Source organism: Phyllobates terribilis, unplaced genomic scaffold (genome assembly GCF_046119375.1).
Source record: "Phyllobates terribilis strain yellow unplaced genomic scaffold, ASM4611937v1 Scaffold_1106__1_contigs__length_416464, whole genome shotgun sequence".
Taxonomy (NCBI): Eukaryota; Metazoa; Chordata; class Amphibia; order Anura; family Dendrobatidae; genus Phyllobates; species Phyllobates terribilis.
Genome location: NW_027363866.1, coordinates 237,646 through 259,001, shown reverse-complemented (window position 1 = coordinate 259,001; position 21,356 = coordinate 237,646). Strand labels below are relative to the sequence as shown.

General features: G+C 39.4%; 1 protein-coding gene across 1 annotated transcript in view; it reads right to left on the bottom strand.

Annotated features, from left to right (window-relative positions):
• Nucleotides 1–2,486: 2,486 nt before the first annotated feature.
• The window catches only part of LOC141243039 (complement C1q subcomponent subunit B-like), a 102,723-nt gene continuing 83,853 nt past the window's right edge, over nucleotides 2,487–21,356 (bottom strand). The window contains exons 3-4 of the mRNA XM_073668887.1: nucleotides 4,653–4,823; nucleotides 2,487–4,582 (exon numbers count right to left, since the gene is read on the bottom strand). Of these exons, the coding sequence (XP_073524988.1) occupies nucleotides 3,993–4,582; nucleotides 4,653–4,823 (761 nt within the window). The 3' untranslated portion in view covers nucleotides 2,487–3,992. The remainder of the gene's footprint in view (nucleotides 4,583–4,652; nucleotides 4,824–21,356) is intronic.

Sequence of the window (21,356 nt, the reverse complement as noted above, 5' to 3'; positions counted from 1 at the left end):
TTACACTCAGACTGCGGCCGGACTGGAGGAATTACACTCAGACCGCGGCTGGACTGGAGGAATTACACTCAGACCGCGGCCAGACTGGTGGAATTACACTCAGACCGCGGCCAGACTGGAGGAATTACACTCAGACCGCGGCCAGACTGGTGGAATTACACTCAGACTGCGGCCAGACTGGTGGAATTACACTCAGACTGCGGCCAGACTGGTGGAATTACACTCAGACTGCGGCCGGACTGGAGGAATTACACTCAGACCGCGGCTGGACTGGAGGAATTACACTCAGACCGCGGCCAGACTGGTGGAATTACACTCAGACCGCGGCCGGACTGGAGGAATTACACTCAGACTGCGGCTGGACTGGAGGAATTACACTCAGACCGCGGCCAGACTGGAGGAATTACACTCAGACCGCGGCCAGACTGGTGGAATTACACTCAGACTGCGGCCAGACTGGAGGAATCACACTCAGACCGCGGCCAGACTGGAGGAATCACACTCAGACCGCGGCCGGACTGGAGGAATCACACTCAGACCGCGGCCAGACTGGAGGAATCACACTCAGACCGCGGCCGGACTGGAGGAATCACACTCAGACCGCGGCCGGACTGGAGGAATTACACTCAGACCGCTGCCAGACTGGAGGAATCACACTCAAACCGCGGCCAGACTGGAGGAATCACACTCAGACCGCGGCCGGACTGGAGGAATTACACTCAGACCGCGGCCAGACTGGAGGAATCACACTCAGACCGTGGCCGGACTGGAGGAATCACACTCAGACCGCGGCCAGACTGGAGGAATTACACTCAGACCGCGGCCGGACTGGAGGAATTACACTCAAACCGCGGCCGGACTGGAGGAATTACACTCAGACCGCGGCCGGACTGGAGGAATTACACTCAAACCGCGGCCGGACTGGAGGAATTACACTCAAACCGCGGCCGGACTGGAGGAATTACACTCAGACTGCGGCCGGACTGGAGGAATTACACTCAAACCGCGGCCGGACTGGAGAAATTACACTCAGACTGCGGCCGGACTGGAGGAATTACACTCAGACTGCGGCCGGACTGGAGGAATTACACTCAAACCGCGGCCAGACTGGAGAAATTACACTCAGACTGCGGCCGGACTGGAGGAATTACACTCAGACCGCGGCCAGACTGGAGGAATTACACTCAGACTGCGGCCAGACTGGAGGAATCACACTCAGACCGCGGCCGGACTGGAGGAATCACACTCAGACCGCGGCCGGACTGGAGGAATCACACTCAGACCGCAGCCAGACTGGAGGAATCACACTCAGACCGCGGCCAGACTGGTGGAATTACACTCAGACCGCGGCCAGACTGGAGGAATCACACTCAGACCGCGGCCAGACTGGAGGAATTACACTCAGACCGCGGCCAGACTGGAGGAATTACACTCAGACTGCGGCCAGACTGGTGGAATTACACTCAGACTGCGGCCAGACTGGAGGAATCACACTCAGACCGCGGCCGGACTGGAGGAATCACACTCAGACCGCGGCCGGACTGGAGGAATCACACTCAGACCGCGGCCAGACTGGAGGAATCACACTCAGACCGCGGCCGGACTGGAGGAATCACACTCAGACCGCGGCCAGACTGGAGGAATTACACTCAGACCGCGGCCAGACTGGAGGAATTACACTCAGACTGCGGCTGGACTGGAGGAATTACACTCAGACCGCGGCCAGACTGGAGGAATTACACTCAGACCGCGGCCGGACTGGAGGAATCACACTCAGACCGCGGCCAGACTGGAGGAATTACACTCAGACTGCGGCCAGACTGGTGGAATTACACTCAGACTGCGGCCAGACTGGAGGAATCACACTCAGACCGCGGCCGGACTGGAGGAATCACACTCAGACCGCGGCCGGACTGGAGGAATCACACTCAGACCGCGGCCAGACTGGAGGAATCACACTCAGACCGCGGCCGGACTGGAGGAATCACACTCAGACCGCGGCCAGACTGGAGGAATTACACTCAGACCGCGGCCAGACTGGAGGAATTACACTCAGACTGCGGCCAGACTGGAGGAATCACACTCAGACCGCGGCCGGACTGGAGGAATCACACTCAGACCGCGGCCAGACTGGAGGAATTACACTCAGACCGCGGCCAGACTGGAGGAATTACACTCAGACCGCGAAAGAGATGGAGGAATCACACTCAGACCGCAGCCGGACTGGAGGAATTACACTCAGACCGCAGCCGGACTGGAGGAATCACACTCAGACCGCGGCCGGACTGGAGGAATTACACTCAGACCGCGGCCAGACTGGTGGAATTACACTCAGACCGCGAAAGAGATGGAGGAATCACACTCAGACCGCGGCCGGACTGGAGGAATTACACTCAGACCGCGGCCAGACTGGTGGAATTACACTCAGACCGCGAAAGAGATGGAGGAATCACACTCAGACCGCGGCCGGACTGGAGGAATTACACTTAGGATGCAGACAGATTTTATTTACAATATTAAGCTGCGACATCCTGGTCATTGCCCATGAAGCGCGGGGCTCACATGATAGGTGGAGTATGGACACCGGATGATGGGGTCATACAGACAGGATGGAGCTCATGTGATGGGTGGAGTATGGACACCGGATGATGGGGTCATACAGACAGGACGGAGCTCATGTGATGGGTGGAGTATGGACACCGGATGATGGGGTCATACAGACAGGATGGAGCTCACATGATAGGTGGAGTATGGACACTGGATGATGGGGTCATACAGACAGGACGGAGCTCATGTGATGGGTGGAGTATGGACACTGGATGATGGGGTCATACAGACAGGACGGAGCTCATGTGATGGGTGGAGTATGGACACCGGATGATGGGGTCATACAGACAGGACGGAGCTCATGTGATGGGTGGAGTATGGACACCGGATGATGGGGTCATACAGACAGGACGGAGCTCACATGATAGGTGGAGTATGGACACCGGATGATGGGGTCATACAGACAGGACGGAGCTCATGTGATGGGTGGAGTATGGACACTGGATGATGGGGTCATACAGACAGGACGGAGCTCATGTGATGGGTGGAGTATGGACACCGGATGATGGGGTCATACAGACAGGACGGAGCTCACATGATAGGTGGAGTATGGACACCGGATGATGGGGTCATACAGACAGGACGGAGCTCATGTGATGGGTGGAGTACGGACACTGGATGATGGGGTCATACAGACAGGACGGAGCTCATGTGATGGGTGGAGTATGGACACCGGATGATGGGGTCATACAGACAGGACGGAGCTCATGTGATGGGTGGAGTATGGACACTGGATGATGGGGTCATACAGACAGGACGGAGCTCATGTGATGGGTGGAGTATGGACACTGGATGATGGGGTCATACAGACAGGACGGAGCTCATGTGATGGGTGGAGTATGGACACCGGATGATGGGGTCATACAGACAGGACGGAGCTCATGTGATTGGTGGTGTATGGACACTGGATGATGGGGTCATACAGACAGGACGGAGCTCATGTGATGGGTGGAGTATGGACACTGGATGATGGGGTCATACAGACAGGACGGAGCTCATGTGATGGGTGGAGTACGGACACTGGATGATGGGGTAATACAGACAGGATGGAGCTCACGTGATGGGTGGAGTATGGACACTGGATGATGGGGTCATACAGACAGGACGGAGGTCAGATGATGGGTGGAGTATGGACACCGGATGATGGGGTCATACAGACAGGACGGGTCACATGTATGTAGTCCAGTGCCCTGTATGTGTCCGGAGCCTGGGGCTCACATGGGTGGAGCACGGACACTGGAGCCTTGGAGGGAAGAGGAGGGGTACGCAGTAAATGGTATAAGTGTAAAGGCAGGCGCAAGCAGTTGGCGCTCACATGACAGTAGCAATGCAGATTGCTTAGTTCTTTGGCAGTAGAGAATCAGAAGACTTCCTCCTTGTCAATCTTATGACTCTGGGAAGAGCAGAAAGCCGGAGAATATAGTGTCTGCCCCTTCGGTGCCCAGCAGGTGGTTCTTCTCAGTGGGCTCCAGCCACACAGACTCATCCTTGCTGACCTTCAGAACAACGCTACCAGTGGTGGTCTGGAAGACGTTGAGGACCTGGTCACAGAAGAGGACCACCTTTTCCTTGTCACTGACGTTAGCGTTGGGGTTGAATCGGCCTTTGACGATGTGGATGCAGAGGTGTCCCCTGGACGAGGCGTGGTATGTGAAGTAGTAGAGGCCAGGGTACTTACAGGTGAACTTTCCAGTGCGGACATCATACTGATTACTTATGTTGATGATCTCTGTATCAAAGCGAATGGGCTGATCCTTTCGTGGATTCCCCATCGTGGTCTTCTTCACTGAGAAAGCAGACTGCACCTCCGTCTTGTAGACTCCAGATTCTCCTTTTAGGCCTTTTAGACCTCTGGGTCCTGAATGACCTGGAGGACCCGTTGGCCCTTTTGGCCCCACTTTTCCGGGGTTTCCGGGCTGACCCATATCTCCTCTGTATTCTTCTTCTTTCCAGTCAATGAAAGTTCCAGGAGGTCCTGATGCAGAGGAGACATTAGATCAGGAGGGGACGTCACCCCAGATTCCCGCCCTGCACCACTGACTTACCCTGGTCTCCCTTCTCCCCATTGCCTCCGTCCTTCCCATCAGCACCAGGCGTTCCAGGGATTCCCGGTAGCCCTGGCATTCGAGCTTGGCAGCTCTGCGACTGACATAAGGGAAGGGAGAGGATGATGATGCAGAAGAAGAAGGGCGCAGCTCCGGGGAACATGCTGCCACCTGGAAGAATAAACGGCACGGATTAGCATGGTACCAGTGTGACGGCAACGTGTGCACACTTATCTGTCTATGGGGACTGTGCAGTATATATATATATATATATGTGTGTGAGTGTAAACTCTATATACAGGGGGATCTCAATAAATTAGAGTATCATCAAAAAGTGAATTTATTTCAATTCTTCAATACAAAAGTGAAGCTGCTATATTATATAGAGTCATTACACACAGAGGGATCTATTATATAGAGTCATTACACGCAGAGGGATCTATTATATAGAGTCATTACACACAGAGTGATCTATTATATAGAGTCATTACACACAGAGGGATCTATTATATAGACTCATTACACACAGAGGGATCTATTATATAGAGTCATTACACACAGAGGGATCTATTATATAGAGTCATTACACACAGAGTGATCTATTATATAGTCATTACAGACAGAGGGATCTATTATAGAGAGTCATTACACACAGAGTGATCTATTATATAGAGTCATTACACACAGAGGGATCTATTATATAGAGTCATTACACACAGAGTGATCTATTATATAGAGTCATTACACACAGAGTGATCTATTATATAGAGTCATTACACACAGAGGGATCTATTATATAGAGTCATTACACACAGAGTGATCTATTATATAGAGTCATTACACACAGAGTGATCTATTATATAGAGTCATTACACACAGGGATCTATTATATAGAGTCATTACACACAGAGTGATCTATTATATAGAGTCATTACACGCAGAGGGATCTATTATATACAGTCATTACACACAGAGGGATCTATTATATAGAGTCATTACACACAGAGTGATCTATTATATAGAGTCATTACACGCAGAGGGATCTATTATATACAGTCATTACACACAGAGGGATCTATTATATAGAGTCATTACACAGAGTGATCTATTATATAGAGTCATTACACACAGGGATCTATTATATAGAGTCATTACACACAGAGTGATCTATTATATAGAGTCATTACACGCAGAGGGATCTATTATATAGAGTCATTACACACAGAGTGATCTATTATATAGAGTCATTACAGACAGAAGGATCTATTATATAGAGTCATTACACACAGAGTGATCTATTATATAGAGTCATTACACGCAGAGGGATCTATTATATAGAGTCATTACACACAGAGTGATCTATTATATAGAGTCATTACACACAGAGGGATCTATTATATAGAGTCATTACACGCAGAGGGATCTATTACATAGAGTCATTACACACAGAGGGATCTATTATATAGTGTCATTATACACAGAGGGATCTATTATATAGAGTCATTACACACAGAGCAATCTATTATATTGCATCATTACACGCAGAGGGATCTATTATATAGAGTCATTACACACAGAGGGATCTATTATATAGAGTAATTACACACAGAGTGATCTATTATATAGAGTCATTACACACAGAGTGATCTATTATATAGAGTCATTACACACAGAGTGATCTATTATATAGAGTCATTACACACAGGGATCTATTATATAGAGTCATTACACACAGAGTGATCTAATATATAGAGTCATTACACGCAGAGGGATCTATTATATACAGTCATTACACACAGAGGGATCTATTATATAGAGTCATTACACACAGAGTGATCTATTATATAGAGTCATTACACACAGGGATCTATTATATAGAGTCATTACACACAGAGTGATCTATTATATAGAGTCATTACACGCAGAGGGATCTATTATATAGAGTCATTACACACAGAGTGATCTATTATATAGAGTCATTACACACAGAGTGATCTATAATATAGAGTCATTACACACAGAGGGATCTATTCTATAGAGTAATTATACGCAGAGGGATCTATTATATAGAGTCATTACACACAGAGGGATCTATTATATAGAGTCATTACACACAGAGGGATCTATTATATAGAGTCATTACACACAGAGTGATCTATTATATAGAATCATTACACGCAGAGGTATCTATTATATACAGTCATTACACACAGAGGGATCTATTATATAGAGTCATTACACACAGAGTGATCTATTATATAGAGTCATTACACACAGGGATCTATTATATAGAGTCACTGCACACAGAGTGATATATTATATAGAGTCATTACACGCAGAGGGATCTATTATATAGAGTCATTACACACAGAGTGATCTATTATATAGAGTCATTACAGACAGAAGGATCTATTATATAGAGTCATTACACACAGAGTGATCTATTATATAGAGTCATTACACGCAGAGAGATCTATTATATAGAGTCATTACACACAGAGTGATCTATTATATAGAGTCATTACACGCAGAGGGATCTATTATATAAAGTCATTACACACAGAGTGATCTATTATATAGAGTCATTACACACAGAGGGATCTATTATATAGAGTCATTTCACGCAGAGGGATCTATTATATAGAGTCATTACACACAGAGTGATCTATTATATAAAGTCATTACACACAGAGGGATCTACTATATAGAGTCATTACACACAGAGGGATCTATTATATAGAGTCATTACACACAGAGCGATCTATTATATAGAGTCATTACACACAGAGTGATCTATTATATAGAGTCATTACACACAGTGATCTATTATATAGAGTCATTACAGATAGAGGGAGCTATTATATAGAGTCATTACACACAGAGTGATCTATTATATAGAGTCATTACACACAGAGGGATCTATTATATAGAGTCATTACACACAGAGGGATCTATTATATAGACTCATTACACAGAGGGATCTATTATATAGAGTCATTACACACAGAGGGATCTATTATATAGAGTCATTACACACAGAAGGATCTATTATATAGAGTCATTACACGCAGAGGAATCTATTATATAGAGTCATTACACACAGAGGGATCTACTATATAGAGCCATTACACACAGAGGAATCTATTATATAGAGTCATTACACACAGAGGGATCTATTATATAGAGTCATTACACACAGAGCGATCTATTATATAGAGTCATTACACACAGAGGGATCTATTATATAGAGTCATTACACACAGAGGGATCTATTATTATATAGAGTCATTACACACAGAGTGATCTATTATATAGAGTAATTACACACAGAGGGATCTATTATATAGAGTCATTACATACAGAGGGATCTATTATATAGAGTCATTACACACAGAGGGATCTATTATATAGAGACATTACACACAGAGGGATCTATTATATAGAGTCATTACACGCAGAGGGATCTATTATATAGAGTCATTACACCCAGAGGGATCTATTATATAGAGTCATTACACAGAGAGGGATCTATTATATAGAGTCATTACACGCAGAGGGATCTATTCTATAGAGTAATTACACACAGAGGGATCTATTATATAGAGTCATTACGCACAGAGGGATCTATTATATAGAGTCATTACACACAGAGTGATCTATTATATAGAGTCATTACACACAGAGGGATCTACTATATAGAGTCATTACACGCAGAGGGATCTATTATATAGAGTCATTAGACACAGAGTGATCTATTATATAGAGTCATTACACACAGAGGGATCTATTATATAGAGTCATTACACACAGAGGGATCTATTATATAGAGTCATTACACACAGAGCGATCTATTATATACAGTCATTACACACAGAGGGATCTATTATATAGAGTCATTACACACAGTGATCTATTATATAGAGTCATTACACACAGAGGGATCTATTATATAGAGTCATTACACACAGAGGGATCTATTATATAGAGTCATTACAGACAGAGGGAGCTATTATATAGAGTCATTACACACAGAGGGATCTATTATATAGAGTCATTACACACAGAGGGATCTATTATATAGACTCATTACACAGAGGGATCTATTATATAGAGTCATTACACACAGAGGGATCTATTATATAGAGTCATTACACACAGAAGGATCTATTATATAGAGTCATTACACGCAGAGGAATCTATTATATAGAGTCATTACACACAGAGGGATCTACTATATAGAGCCATTACACACAGAGGAATCTATTATATAGAGTCATTACACACAGAGGGATCTATTATATAGAGTCATTACACACAGAGCGATCTATTATATAGAGTCATTACACACAGAGGGATCTATTATATAGAGTCATTACACACAGAGGGATCTATTATTATATAGAGTCATTACACACAGAGTGATCTATTATATAGAGTAATTACACACAGAGGGATCTATTATATAGAGTCATTACACACAGAGGGATCTATAATATAGAGTCATTACACACAGAGGGATCTATTATATAGAGACATTACACACAGAGGGATCTATTATATAGAGTCATTACACGCAGAGGGATCTATTATACAGAGTCATTACACCCAGAGGGATCTATTATATAGAGTCATTACACAGAGAGGGATCTATTATATAGAGTCATTACACGCAGAGGGATCTATTCTATAGAGTAATTATACGCAGAGGGATCTATTATATAGAGTCATTACACACAGAGGGATCTATTATATAGAGTCATTACACACAGAGGGATCTATTATATAGAGTCATTACACACAGAGCGATCTATTATATAGAGTCATTACACACAGAGGGATCTATTATATAGAGTCATTACACACAGAGGGATCTATTATATAGAGTCATTACACACAGAGGGATCTATTATATAGAGTCATTACACACAGAGGGATCTATTATATATAGTCATTACACACAGAGGGATCTATTATATAGAGTCATTACACACAGAGTGATCTATTATATAGAGTCATTACACACAGGGATCTATTAAATAGAGTTATTACACACAGAGTGATCTATTATATAGAGTCATTACACGCAGAGGGATCTATTATATACAGTCATTACACACAGAGGGATCTATTATATAGAGTCATTACACACAGAGTGATCTATTATATAGAGTCATTACACACAGGGATCTATTATATAGAGTCATTGCACACAGAGTGATATATTATATAGAGTCATTACACGCAGAGGGATCTATTATATAGAGTCATTACAGACAGAAGGATCTATTATATAGAGTCATTACACAAAGAGGGATCTATTATATAGAGTCATTACACACAGAGGGATCTATTACATATAGTCATTACACACAGAGGGATCTATTATATAGAGTCATTACACACAGAGTGATCTATTATATAGAGTCATTACACACAGGGATCTATTAAATAGAGTTATTACACACAGAGTGATCTATTATATAGTCATTACAGACAGAGGGATCTATTATAGAGAGTCATTACACACAGAGTGATCTATTATATAGAGTCATTACACACAGAGGGATCTATTATATAGAGTCATTACACACAGAGTGATCTATTATATAGAGTCATTACACACAGAGTGATCTATTATATAGAGTCATTACACACAGAGGGATCTATTATATAGAGTCATTACACACAGAGTGATCTATTATATAGAGTCATTACACACAGAGTGATCTATTATATAGAGTCATTACACACAGGGATCTATTATATAGAGTCATTACACACAGAGTGATCTATTATATAGAGTCATTACACGCAGAGGGATCTATTATATACAGTCATTACACACAGAGGGATCTATTATATAGAGTCATTACACACAGAGTGATCTATTATATAGAGTCATTACACGCAGAGGGATCTATTATATACAGTCATTACACACAGAGGGATCTATTATATAGAGTCATTACACAGAGTGATCTATTATATAGAGTCATTACACACAGGGATCTATTATATAGAGTCATTACACACAGAGTGATCTATTATATAGAGTCATTACACGCAGAGGGATCTATTATATAGAGTCATTACACACAGAGTGATCTATTATATAGAGTCATTACAGACAGAAGGATCTATTATATAGAGTCATTACACACAGAGTGATCTATTATATAGAGTCATTACACGCAGAGGGATCTATTATATAGAGTCATTACACACAGAGTGATCTATTATATAGAGTCATTACACACAGAGGGATCTATTATATAGAGTCATTACACGCAGAGGGATCTATTACATAGAGTCATTACACACAGAGGGATCTATTATATAGTGTCATTATACACAGAGGGATCTATTATATAGAGTCATTACACACAGAGCAATCTATTATATTGCATCATTACACGCAGAGGGATCTATTATATAGAGTCATTACACACAGAGGGATCTATTATATAGAGTAATTACACACAGAGTGATCTATTATATAGAGTCATTACACACAGAGTGATCTATTATATAGAGTCATTACACACAGAGTGATCTATTATATAGAGTCATTACACACAGGGATCTATTATATAGAGTCATTACACACAGAGTGATCTAATATATAGAGTCATTACACGCAGAGGGATCTATTATATACAGTCATTACACACAGAGGGATCTATTATATAGAGTCATTACACACAGAGTGATCTATTATATAGAGTCATTACACACAGGGATCTATTATATAGAGTCATTACACACAGAGTGATCTATTATATAGAGTCATTACACGCAGAGGGATCTATTATATAGAGTCATTACACACAGAGTGATCTATTATATAGAGTCATTACACACAGAGTGATCTATAATATAGAGTCATTACACACAGAGGGATCTATTCTATAGAGTAATTATACGCAGAGGGATCTATTATATAGAGTCATTACACACAGAGGGATCTATTATATAGAGTCATTACACACAGAGGGATCTATTATATAGAGTCATTACACACAGAGTGATCTATTATATAGAATCATTACACGCAGAGGTATCTATTATATACAGTCATTACACACAGAGGGATCTATTATATAGAGTCATTACACACAGAGTGATCTATTATATAGAGTCATTACACACAGGGATCTATTATATAGAGTCACTGCACACAGAGTGATATATTATATAGAGTCATTACACGCAGAGGGATCTATTATATAGAGTCATTACACACAGAGTGATCTATTATATAGAGTCATTACAGACAGAAGGATCTATTATATAGAGTCATTACACACAGAGTGATCTATTATATAGAGTCATTACACGCAGAGAGATCTATTATATAGAGTCATTACACACAGAGTGATCTATTATATAGAGTCATTACACGCAGAGGGATCTATTATATAAAGTCATTACACACAGAGTGATCTATTATATAGAGTCATTACACACAGAGGGATCTATTATATAGAGTCATTTCACGCAGAGGGATCTATTATATAGAGTCATTACACACAGAGTGATCTATTATATAAAGTCATTACACACAGAGGGATCTACTATATAGAGTCATTACACACAGAGGGATCTATTATATAGAGTCATTACACACAGAGCGATCTATTATATAGAGTCATTACACACAGAGTGATCTATTATATAGAGTCATTACACACAGTGATCTATTATATAGAGTCATTACAGATAGAGGGAGCTATTATATAGAGTCATTACACACAGAGTGATCTATTATATAGAGTCATTACACACAGAGGGATCTATTATATAGAGTCATTACACACAGAGGGATCTATTATATAGACTCATTACACAGAGGGATCTATTATATAGAGTCATTACACACAGAGGGATCTATTATATAGAGTCATTACACACAGAAGGATCTATTATATAGAGTCATTACACGCAGAGGAATCTATTATATAGAGTCATTACACACAGAGGGATCTACTATATAGAGCCATTACACACAGAGGAATCTATTATATAGAGTCATTACACACAGAGGGATCTATTATATAGAGTCATTACACACAGAGCGATCTATTATATAGAGTCATTACACACAGAGGGATCTATTATATAGAGTCATTACACACAGAGGGATCTATTATTATATAGAGTCATTACACACAGAGTGATCTATTATATAGAGTAATTACACACAGAGGGATCTATTATATAGAGTCATTACATACAGAGGGATCTATTATATAGAGTCATTACACACAGAGGGATCTATTATATAGAGACATTACACACAGAGGGATCTATTATATAGAGTCATTACACGCAGAGGGATCTATTATATAGAGTCATTACACCCAGAGGGATCTATTATATAGAGTCATTACACAGAGAGGGATCTATTATATAGAGTCATTACACGCAGAGGGATCTATTCTATAGAGTAATTACACACAGAGGGATCTATTATATAGAGTCATTACGCACAGAGGGATCTATTATATAGAGTCATTACACACAGAGTGATCTATTATATAGAGTCATTACACACAGAGGGATCTACTATATAGAGTCATTACACGCAGAGGGATCTATTATATAGAGTCATTAGACACAGAGTGATCTATTATATAGAGTCATTACACACAGAGGGATCTATTATATAGAGTCATTACACACAGAGGGATCTATTATATAGAGTCATTACACACAGAGCGATCTATTATATACAGTCATTACACACAGAGGGATCTATTATATAGAGTCATTACACACAGTGATCTATTATATAGAGTCATTACACACAGAGGGATCTATTATATAGAGTCATTACACACAGAGGGATCTATTATATAGAGTCATTACAGACAGAGGGAGCTATTATATAGAGTCATTACACACAGAGGGATCTATTATATAGAGTCATTACACACAGAGGGATCTATTATATAGACTCATTACACAGAGGGATCTATTATATAGAGTCATTACACACAGAGGGATCTATTATATAGAGTCATTACACACAGAAGGATCTATTATATAGAGTCATTACACGCAGAGGAATCTATTATATAGAGTCATTACACACAGAGGGATCTACTATATAGAGCCATTACACACAGAGGAATCTATTATATAGAGTCATTACACACAGAGGGATCTATTATATAGAGTCATTACACACAGAGCGATCTATTATATAGAGTCATTACACACAGAGGTATCTATTATATAGAGTCATTACACACAGAGGGATCTATTATTATATAGAGTCATTACACACAGAGTGATCTATTATATAGAGTAATTACACACAGAGGGATCTATTATATAGAGTCATTACACACAGAGGGATCTATAATATAGAGTCATTACACACAGAGGGATCTATTATATAGAGACATTACACACAGAGGGATCTATTATATAGAGTCATTACACGCAGAGGGATCTATTATACAGAGTCATTACACCCAGAGGGATCTATTATATAGAGTCATTACACAGAGAGGGATCTATTATATAGAGTCATTACACGCAGAGGGATCTATTCTATAGAGTAATTATACGCAGAGGGATCTATTATATAGAGTCATTACACACAGAGGGATCTATTATATAGAGTCATTACACACAGAGGGATCTATTATATAGAGTCATTACACACAGAGCGATCTATTATATAGAGTCATTACACACAGAGGGATCTATTATATAGAGTCATTACACACAGAGGGATCTATTATATAGAGTCATTACACACAGAGGGATCTATTATATAGAGTCATTACACACAGAGGGATCTATTATATATAGTCATTACACACAGAGGGATCTATTATATAGAGTCATTACACACAGAGTGATCTATTATATAGAGTCATTACACACAGGGATCTATTAAATAGAGTTATTACACACAGAGTGATCTATTATATAGAGTCATTACACGCAGAGGGATCTATTATATACAGTCATTACACACAGAGGGATCTATTATATAGAGTCATTACACACAGAGTGATCTATTATATAGAGTCATTACACACAGGGATCTATTATATAGAGTCATTGCACACAGAGTGATATATTATATAGAGTCATTACACGCAGAGGGATCTATTATATAGAGTCATTACAGACAGAAGGATCTATTATATAGAGTCATTACACAAAGAGGGATCTATTATATAGAGTCATTACACACAGAGGGATCTATTACATATAGTCATTACACACAGAGGGATCTATTATATAGAGTCATTACACACAGAGTGATCTATTATATAGAGTCATTACACACAGGGATCTATTAAATAGAGTTATTACACACAGAGTGATCTATTATATAGAGTCATTACACGCAGAGGGATCTATTATATACAGTCATTACACACAGAGGGATCTATTATATAGAGTCATTACACACAGAGTGATCTATTATATAGAGTCATTACACACAGGGATCTATTATATAGAGTCATTGCACACAGAGTGATATATTATATAGAGTCATTACACGCAGAGGGATCTATTATATAGAGTCATTACAGACAGAAGGATCTATTATATAGAGTCATTACACACAGAGTGATCTATTATATAGAGTCATTACACGCAGAGAGATCTATTATATAGAGTCATTACACACAGAGTGATCTATTATATAGAGTCATTAAACACAGAGGGATCTATTATATAGAGTCATTACACACAGAGCGATCTACAATATAGAGTCATTACACACAGAGCGATCTATTATATAGAGTCATTACACACAGAGGGATCTATTATATAGAGTCATTACACGCAGAGGGATCTATTATATAGAGTCATTACACACAGAGGGATCTATTATATAGAGTCATTACACACAGAGGGATCTATTATATAGAGTCATTACACACAGAGGGATCTATTATATAGAGTCATTACACGCAGAGGGATCTATTATATAGAGTCATTACAGACAGAAGGATCTATTATATAGAGTCATTACACACAGAGTGATCTATTATATAGAGTCATTACACGCAGAGAGATCTATTATATAGAGTCATTACACACAGAGTGATCTATTATATAGAGTCATTACACGCAGAGGGATCTATTATATAGAGTCATTACACACAGAGTGATCTATTATATAGAGTCATTACACACAGAGTGATCTATTATATAGAGTCATTACACGCAGAGAGATCTATTATATAGAGTCATTACACACAGAGTGATCTATTGTATAGAGTCATTACACGCAGAGGGATCTATTATATAGAGTCATTACACACAGAGTGATATATTATATAGAGTCATTACACACAGAGGGATCTATTATATAGAGTCATTACACACAGAGTGATCTATTATATAGAGTCATTACACAGAGGGATCTATTATATAGAGTCATTACACACAGAGGGATCTATTATATAGAGTCATTACACACAGAGCGATCTATTATATAGAGTCATTACACACAGAGGGATCTATTATATAGAGTCATTACACACAGTGATCTATTATATAGAGTCATTACAGACAGAGGGAGCTATTATATAGAGTCATTACACACAGAGGGATCTATTATATAGAGTCATTACACACAGAGGGATCTATTATATAGACTTATTACACAGAGGGATCTATTATATAGAGTCATTACACACAGAGGGATCTATTATATAGAGTCATTACACACAGAAGGATCTATTATATAGAGTCATTACACGCAGAGGAATCTATTATATAGAGTCATTACACACAGAGGGATCTACTATATAGAGCCATTACACACAGAGGAATCTATTATATAGAGTCATTACACACAGAGGGATCTATTATATAGAGTCATTACACACAGAGCAATCTATTATATAGAGTCATTACACACAGAGGGATCTATTATATAGAGTCATTACACACAGAGGGATCTATTATTATATAGAGTCATTACACACAGAGTGATCTATTATATAGAGTAATTACACACAGAGGGATCTATTATATAGAGTCATTACACACAGAGGGATCTATTATATAGAGTCATTACACACAGAGGGATCTATTATATAGAGACATTACACACAGAGGGATCTATTATATAGAGTCATTACACGCAGAGGGATCTATTATATAGAGTCATTACACCCAGAGGGATCTATTATATAGAGTCATTACACAGAGAGGGATCTATTCTATAGAGTCATTACACGCAGAGGGATCTATTCTATAGAGTAATTACACACAGAGGGATCTATTATATAGAGTCATTACGCACAGAGGGATCTATTATATAGAGTCATTACACACAGAGTGATCTACTATATAGAGTCATTACACACAGAGGGATCTATTATATAGAGTCATTACACGCAGAGGGATCTATTATATAGAGTCATTACACACAGAGTGATCTATTATATAGAGTCATTACACACAGAGGGATCTATTATATAGAGTCATTACACACAGAGGGATCTATTATATAGAGTCATTACACACAGAGCGATCTATTATATAGAGTCATTACACACAGAGGGATCTATTATATAGAGTCATTACACACAGTGATCTATTACATAGAGTCATTACACACAGAGGGATCTATTATATAGAGTCATTACACACAGAGGGATCTATTATATAGAGTCATTACAGACAGAGGGAGCTATTATATAGAGTCATTACACACAGAGGGATCTATTATATAGAGTCATTACACACAGAGGGATCTATTATATAGACTCATTACACAGAGGGATCTATTATATAGAGTCATTACACACAGAGGGATCTATTATATAGAGTCATTACACACAGAGGGATCTATTATATAGAGTCATTACACACAGAGGGAACTATTATTATATAGAGTCATTACACACAGAGTGATCTATTATATAGAGTAATTACACACAGAGGGATCTATTATATAGAGTCATTACACACAGAGGGATCTATTATATAGAGTCATTACACACAGAGGGATCTATTATATAGAGACATTACACACAGAGGGATCTATTATATAGAGTCATTACACGCAGAGGGATCTATTATATAGAGTCATTACACCCAGAGGGATCTATTATATAGAGTCATTACACAGAGAGGGATCTATTCTATAGAGTAATTACATGCAGAGGGATCTATTCTATAGAGTCATTACACGCAGAGGGATCTATTATATAGAGTCATTACACACAGAGGGATCTATTATATAGAGTCATTACACACAGAGGGATCTATTATATAGAGTCATTACACACAGAGGGATCTATTATATAGAGTCATTACACACAGAGCGATCTATTATATAGAGTCATTACACACAGAGGGATCTATTATATAGAGTCATTACACACAGAGGGATCTATTATATAGAGTCATTACACACAGAGGGATCTATTATATAGAGTCATTACACACAGAGGGATCTATTATATAGAGTCATTACACACAGAGGGATCTATTATATAGAGTCATTACACACAGAGGGATCTATTATATAGAGTCATTACACACAGAGGGATCTATTATATATAGTCATTACACACAGAGGGATCTATTATATAGAGTCATTACACGCAGAGGAATCTATTATATAGAGTCATTACACACAGAGGGATCCATTATATAGAGTCATTACACGCAGAGGGATCTATTATATAGAGTCATTACACGCAGACGGATCTATTATATAGAGTCATTACACGCAAGGGATCTATTATATAGAGTCATTACACGCAGAGGGATCTATTATATAGAGTCATTACACGCAGAGGGATCTATTCTATAGAGTCATTACACGCAGAGGGATCTATTCTATAGAGTCATTACACGCAGAGGGATCTATTCTATGGAGTCATTACACGCAGAGGGATCTATTCTATAGAGTCATTACACACAGAGGGATCTATTATATAGAGTCATTACACGCAGAGGGATCTATTCTATAGAGTCATTACACGCAGAGGGATCTATTCTATAGAGTCATTCCACACAGAGGGATCTATTCTATAGAGTCATTCCACACAGAGGGGTCTATTATATAGAGTCATTCCACACAGAGGGATCTATTATATAGAGTCATTCCACACAGAGGGATCTATTATATAGAGTCATTCCACACAGAGGGATCTATTATATAGAGTCATTCCACACAGAGGGATCTATTATATAGAGTCATTCCACGCAGCGCGATCTATTATATAGAGTCATTACACACAGAGGGATCTATTATATAGAATCATTCCACGCAGCGCGATCTATTATATAGAGTCATTACACACAGAGGGATCCATTATATAGAGCCATTACACACAGAGGGATCTATTATAAAGAGTCATTCCACGCAGCGCGATCTATTATATAGAGTCGTTACACGCAGAGGGATCTATTATATAGAGTCATTACACGCAGAGGGATCTATTCTATAGAGTCACTACACGCAGAGGGATCTATTCTATAGAGTCATTACACGCAGAGGGATCTATTATATAGAGTCATAACACGCAGAGGGATCTATTATATAGAGTCATTACACGCAGAGGGATCTATTATATAGAGTCATTACACGCAGAGGGATCTATTATATAGAGTCATTACAGGCAGAGGGATCTATTATATAGAGTCATTACATGCAGAGGGATCTATTATATAGAGTCATTACACGCAGAGGGATCTATTATATAGAGTCATTACACGCAGAGGGATCCATTATATAGAGTCATTACACGCAGAGGGATCCATTATATAGAGTCATTACACGCAGAGGGATCTATTATATAGAGTCATTACACGCAGAGGGATCTATTATATAGAGTCATTACATGCAGAGGGATCTATTATATAGAGTCATTACACACAGAGGGATCTATTATATAGAGTCATTACACACAGAGGGATCTATTATATAGAGTCATTACACACAGAGGGATCTAAAATATAGAGTCATTACACACACAGAGGGATCTATTATATAGAGTCATTACACACATAGGGATCTATTATATAGAGTCATTACACGCAGAGGGATCTATTATATAGAGTCATTCCACACAGAGGGATCTATTATATAGAGTCATTCCACGCAGAGGGATCTATTATATAGAGTCATTCCACACAGAGGGATCTATTATATAGAGTCATTCCACACAGAGGGATCTATTATATAGAGTCATTCCACGCAGAGGGATCTATTATATAGAGTCATTCCACACAGAGGGATCTATTATATAGAGTCATTCCACACAGAGGGATCTATTATTTAGAGTCATTCCACACAGAGGGATCTATTATATAGAGTCATTCCACACAGAGGGATCTATTATATAGAGTCATTCCACACAGAGGGATCTATTATATAGAGTCATTCCACACAGAGGGATCTATTATATAGAGTCATTCCACACAGAGGGATCTATCATATAGAGTCATTCCACACAGAGGGATCTATTATATAGAGTCATTCCACGCAGCGCGATCTATTATATAGAGTCATTACACACAGAGGGATCTATTATATAAAGCCATTACACACAGAGGGATCTATTATAAAGAGTCATTACACTCACAGGGATCTATTATATAGAGCCATTACACGCAGAGGGATCTATTATATAGAGTCATTACACACAGAGGGATCTATTATATAGAGTCATTACACACAGTGATCTATTATATAGAGTCATTACAGACAGAAGGAGCTATTATATAGAGTCATTACACACAGAGGGATCTATTATATAGAGTCATTACACACAGAGGGATCTATTATATAGACTCATTACACAGAGGGATCTATTATATAGAGTCATTACACACAGAGGGATCTATTATATAGAGTCATTACACACAGAGGGATCTATTATATAGAGTCATTACTCGCAGAGGAATCTATTATATAGAGTCATTACACACAGAGGGATCTACTATATAGAGCCATTACACACAGAGGAATCTATTATATAGAGTAATTACACACAGAGGGATCTATTATAAAGAGTCATTACACACAGAGGGATCTATTATATAGTCATTACACACAGAGGGATCTATTATATAGAGTCATTACACACAGAGGGATCTATTATATAGAGTCATTACACACAGAGGGATCTACTATATATAGTCATTACACACAGAGGGATCTATTATATAGAGTCTTACACACAGAGGGATCTATTATATAGAGACATTACACGCAGAGGGATCTATTATATAGAGTCATTACACACAGAGGGATCTATTATATATAGTCATTACACACAGAAGGATCTATTATATAGAGTCATTACACGCAGAGGGATCTATTATATAGAGTCATTACAGGCAGAGGGATCTATTATATAGAGTCATTACAGGCAGAGGGATATATTATGTAGAGTCATTACACGCAGAGGGATCTATTATATAGAGTCATTACACGCAGAGGGATCTATTCTATAGAGTCATTACACGCAGAGGGATCTATTCTATAGAGTCATTACACGCAGAGGGATCTATTCTATAGAGTCATTACTCGCAGAGGGATCTATTCTATAGAGTCATTACACGCAGAGGGATCTATTCTATAGAGTCATTACACGCAGAGGGATCTATTCTATAGAGGCATTACACGCAGAGGGATCTATTATATAGAGTCATTCCACACAGAGGGATCTATTATATAGAGTCATTCCACACAGAGGGGTC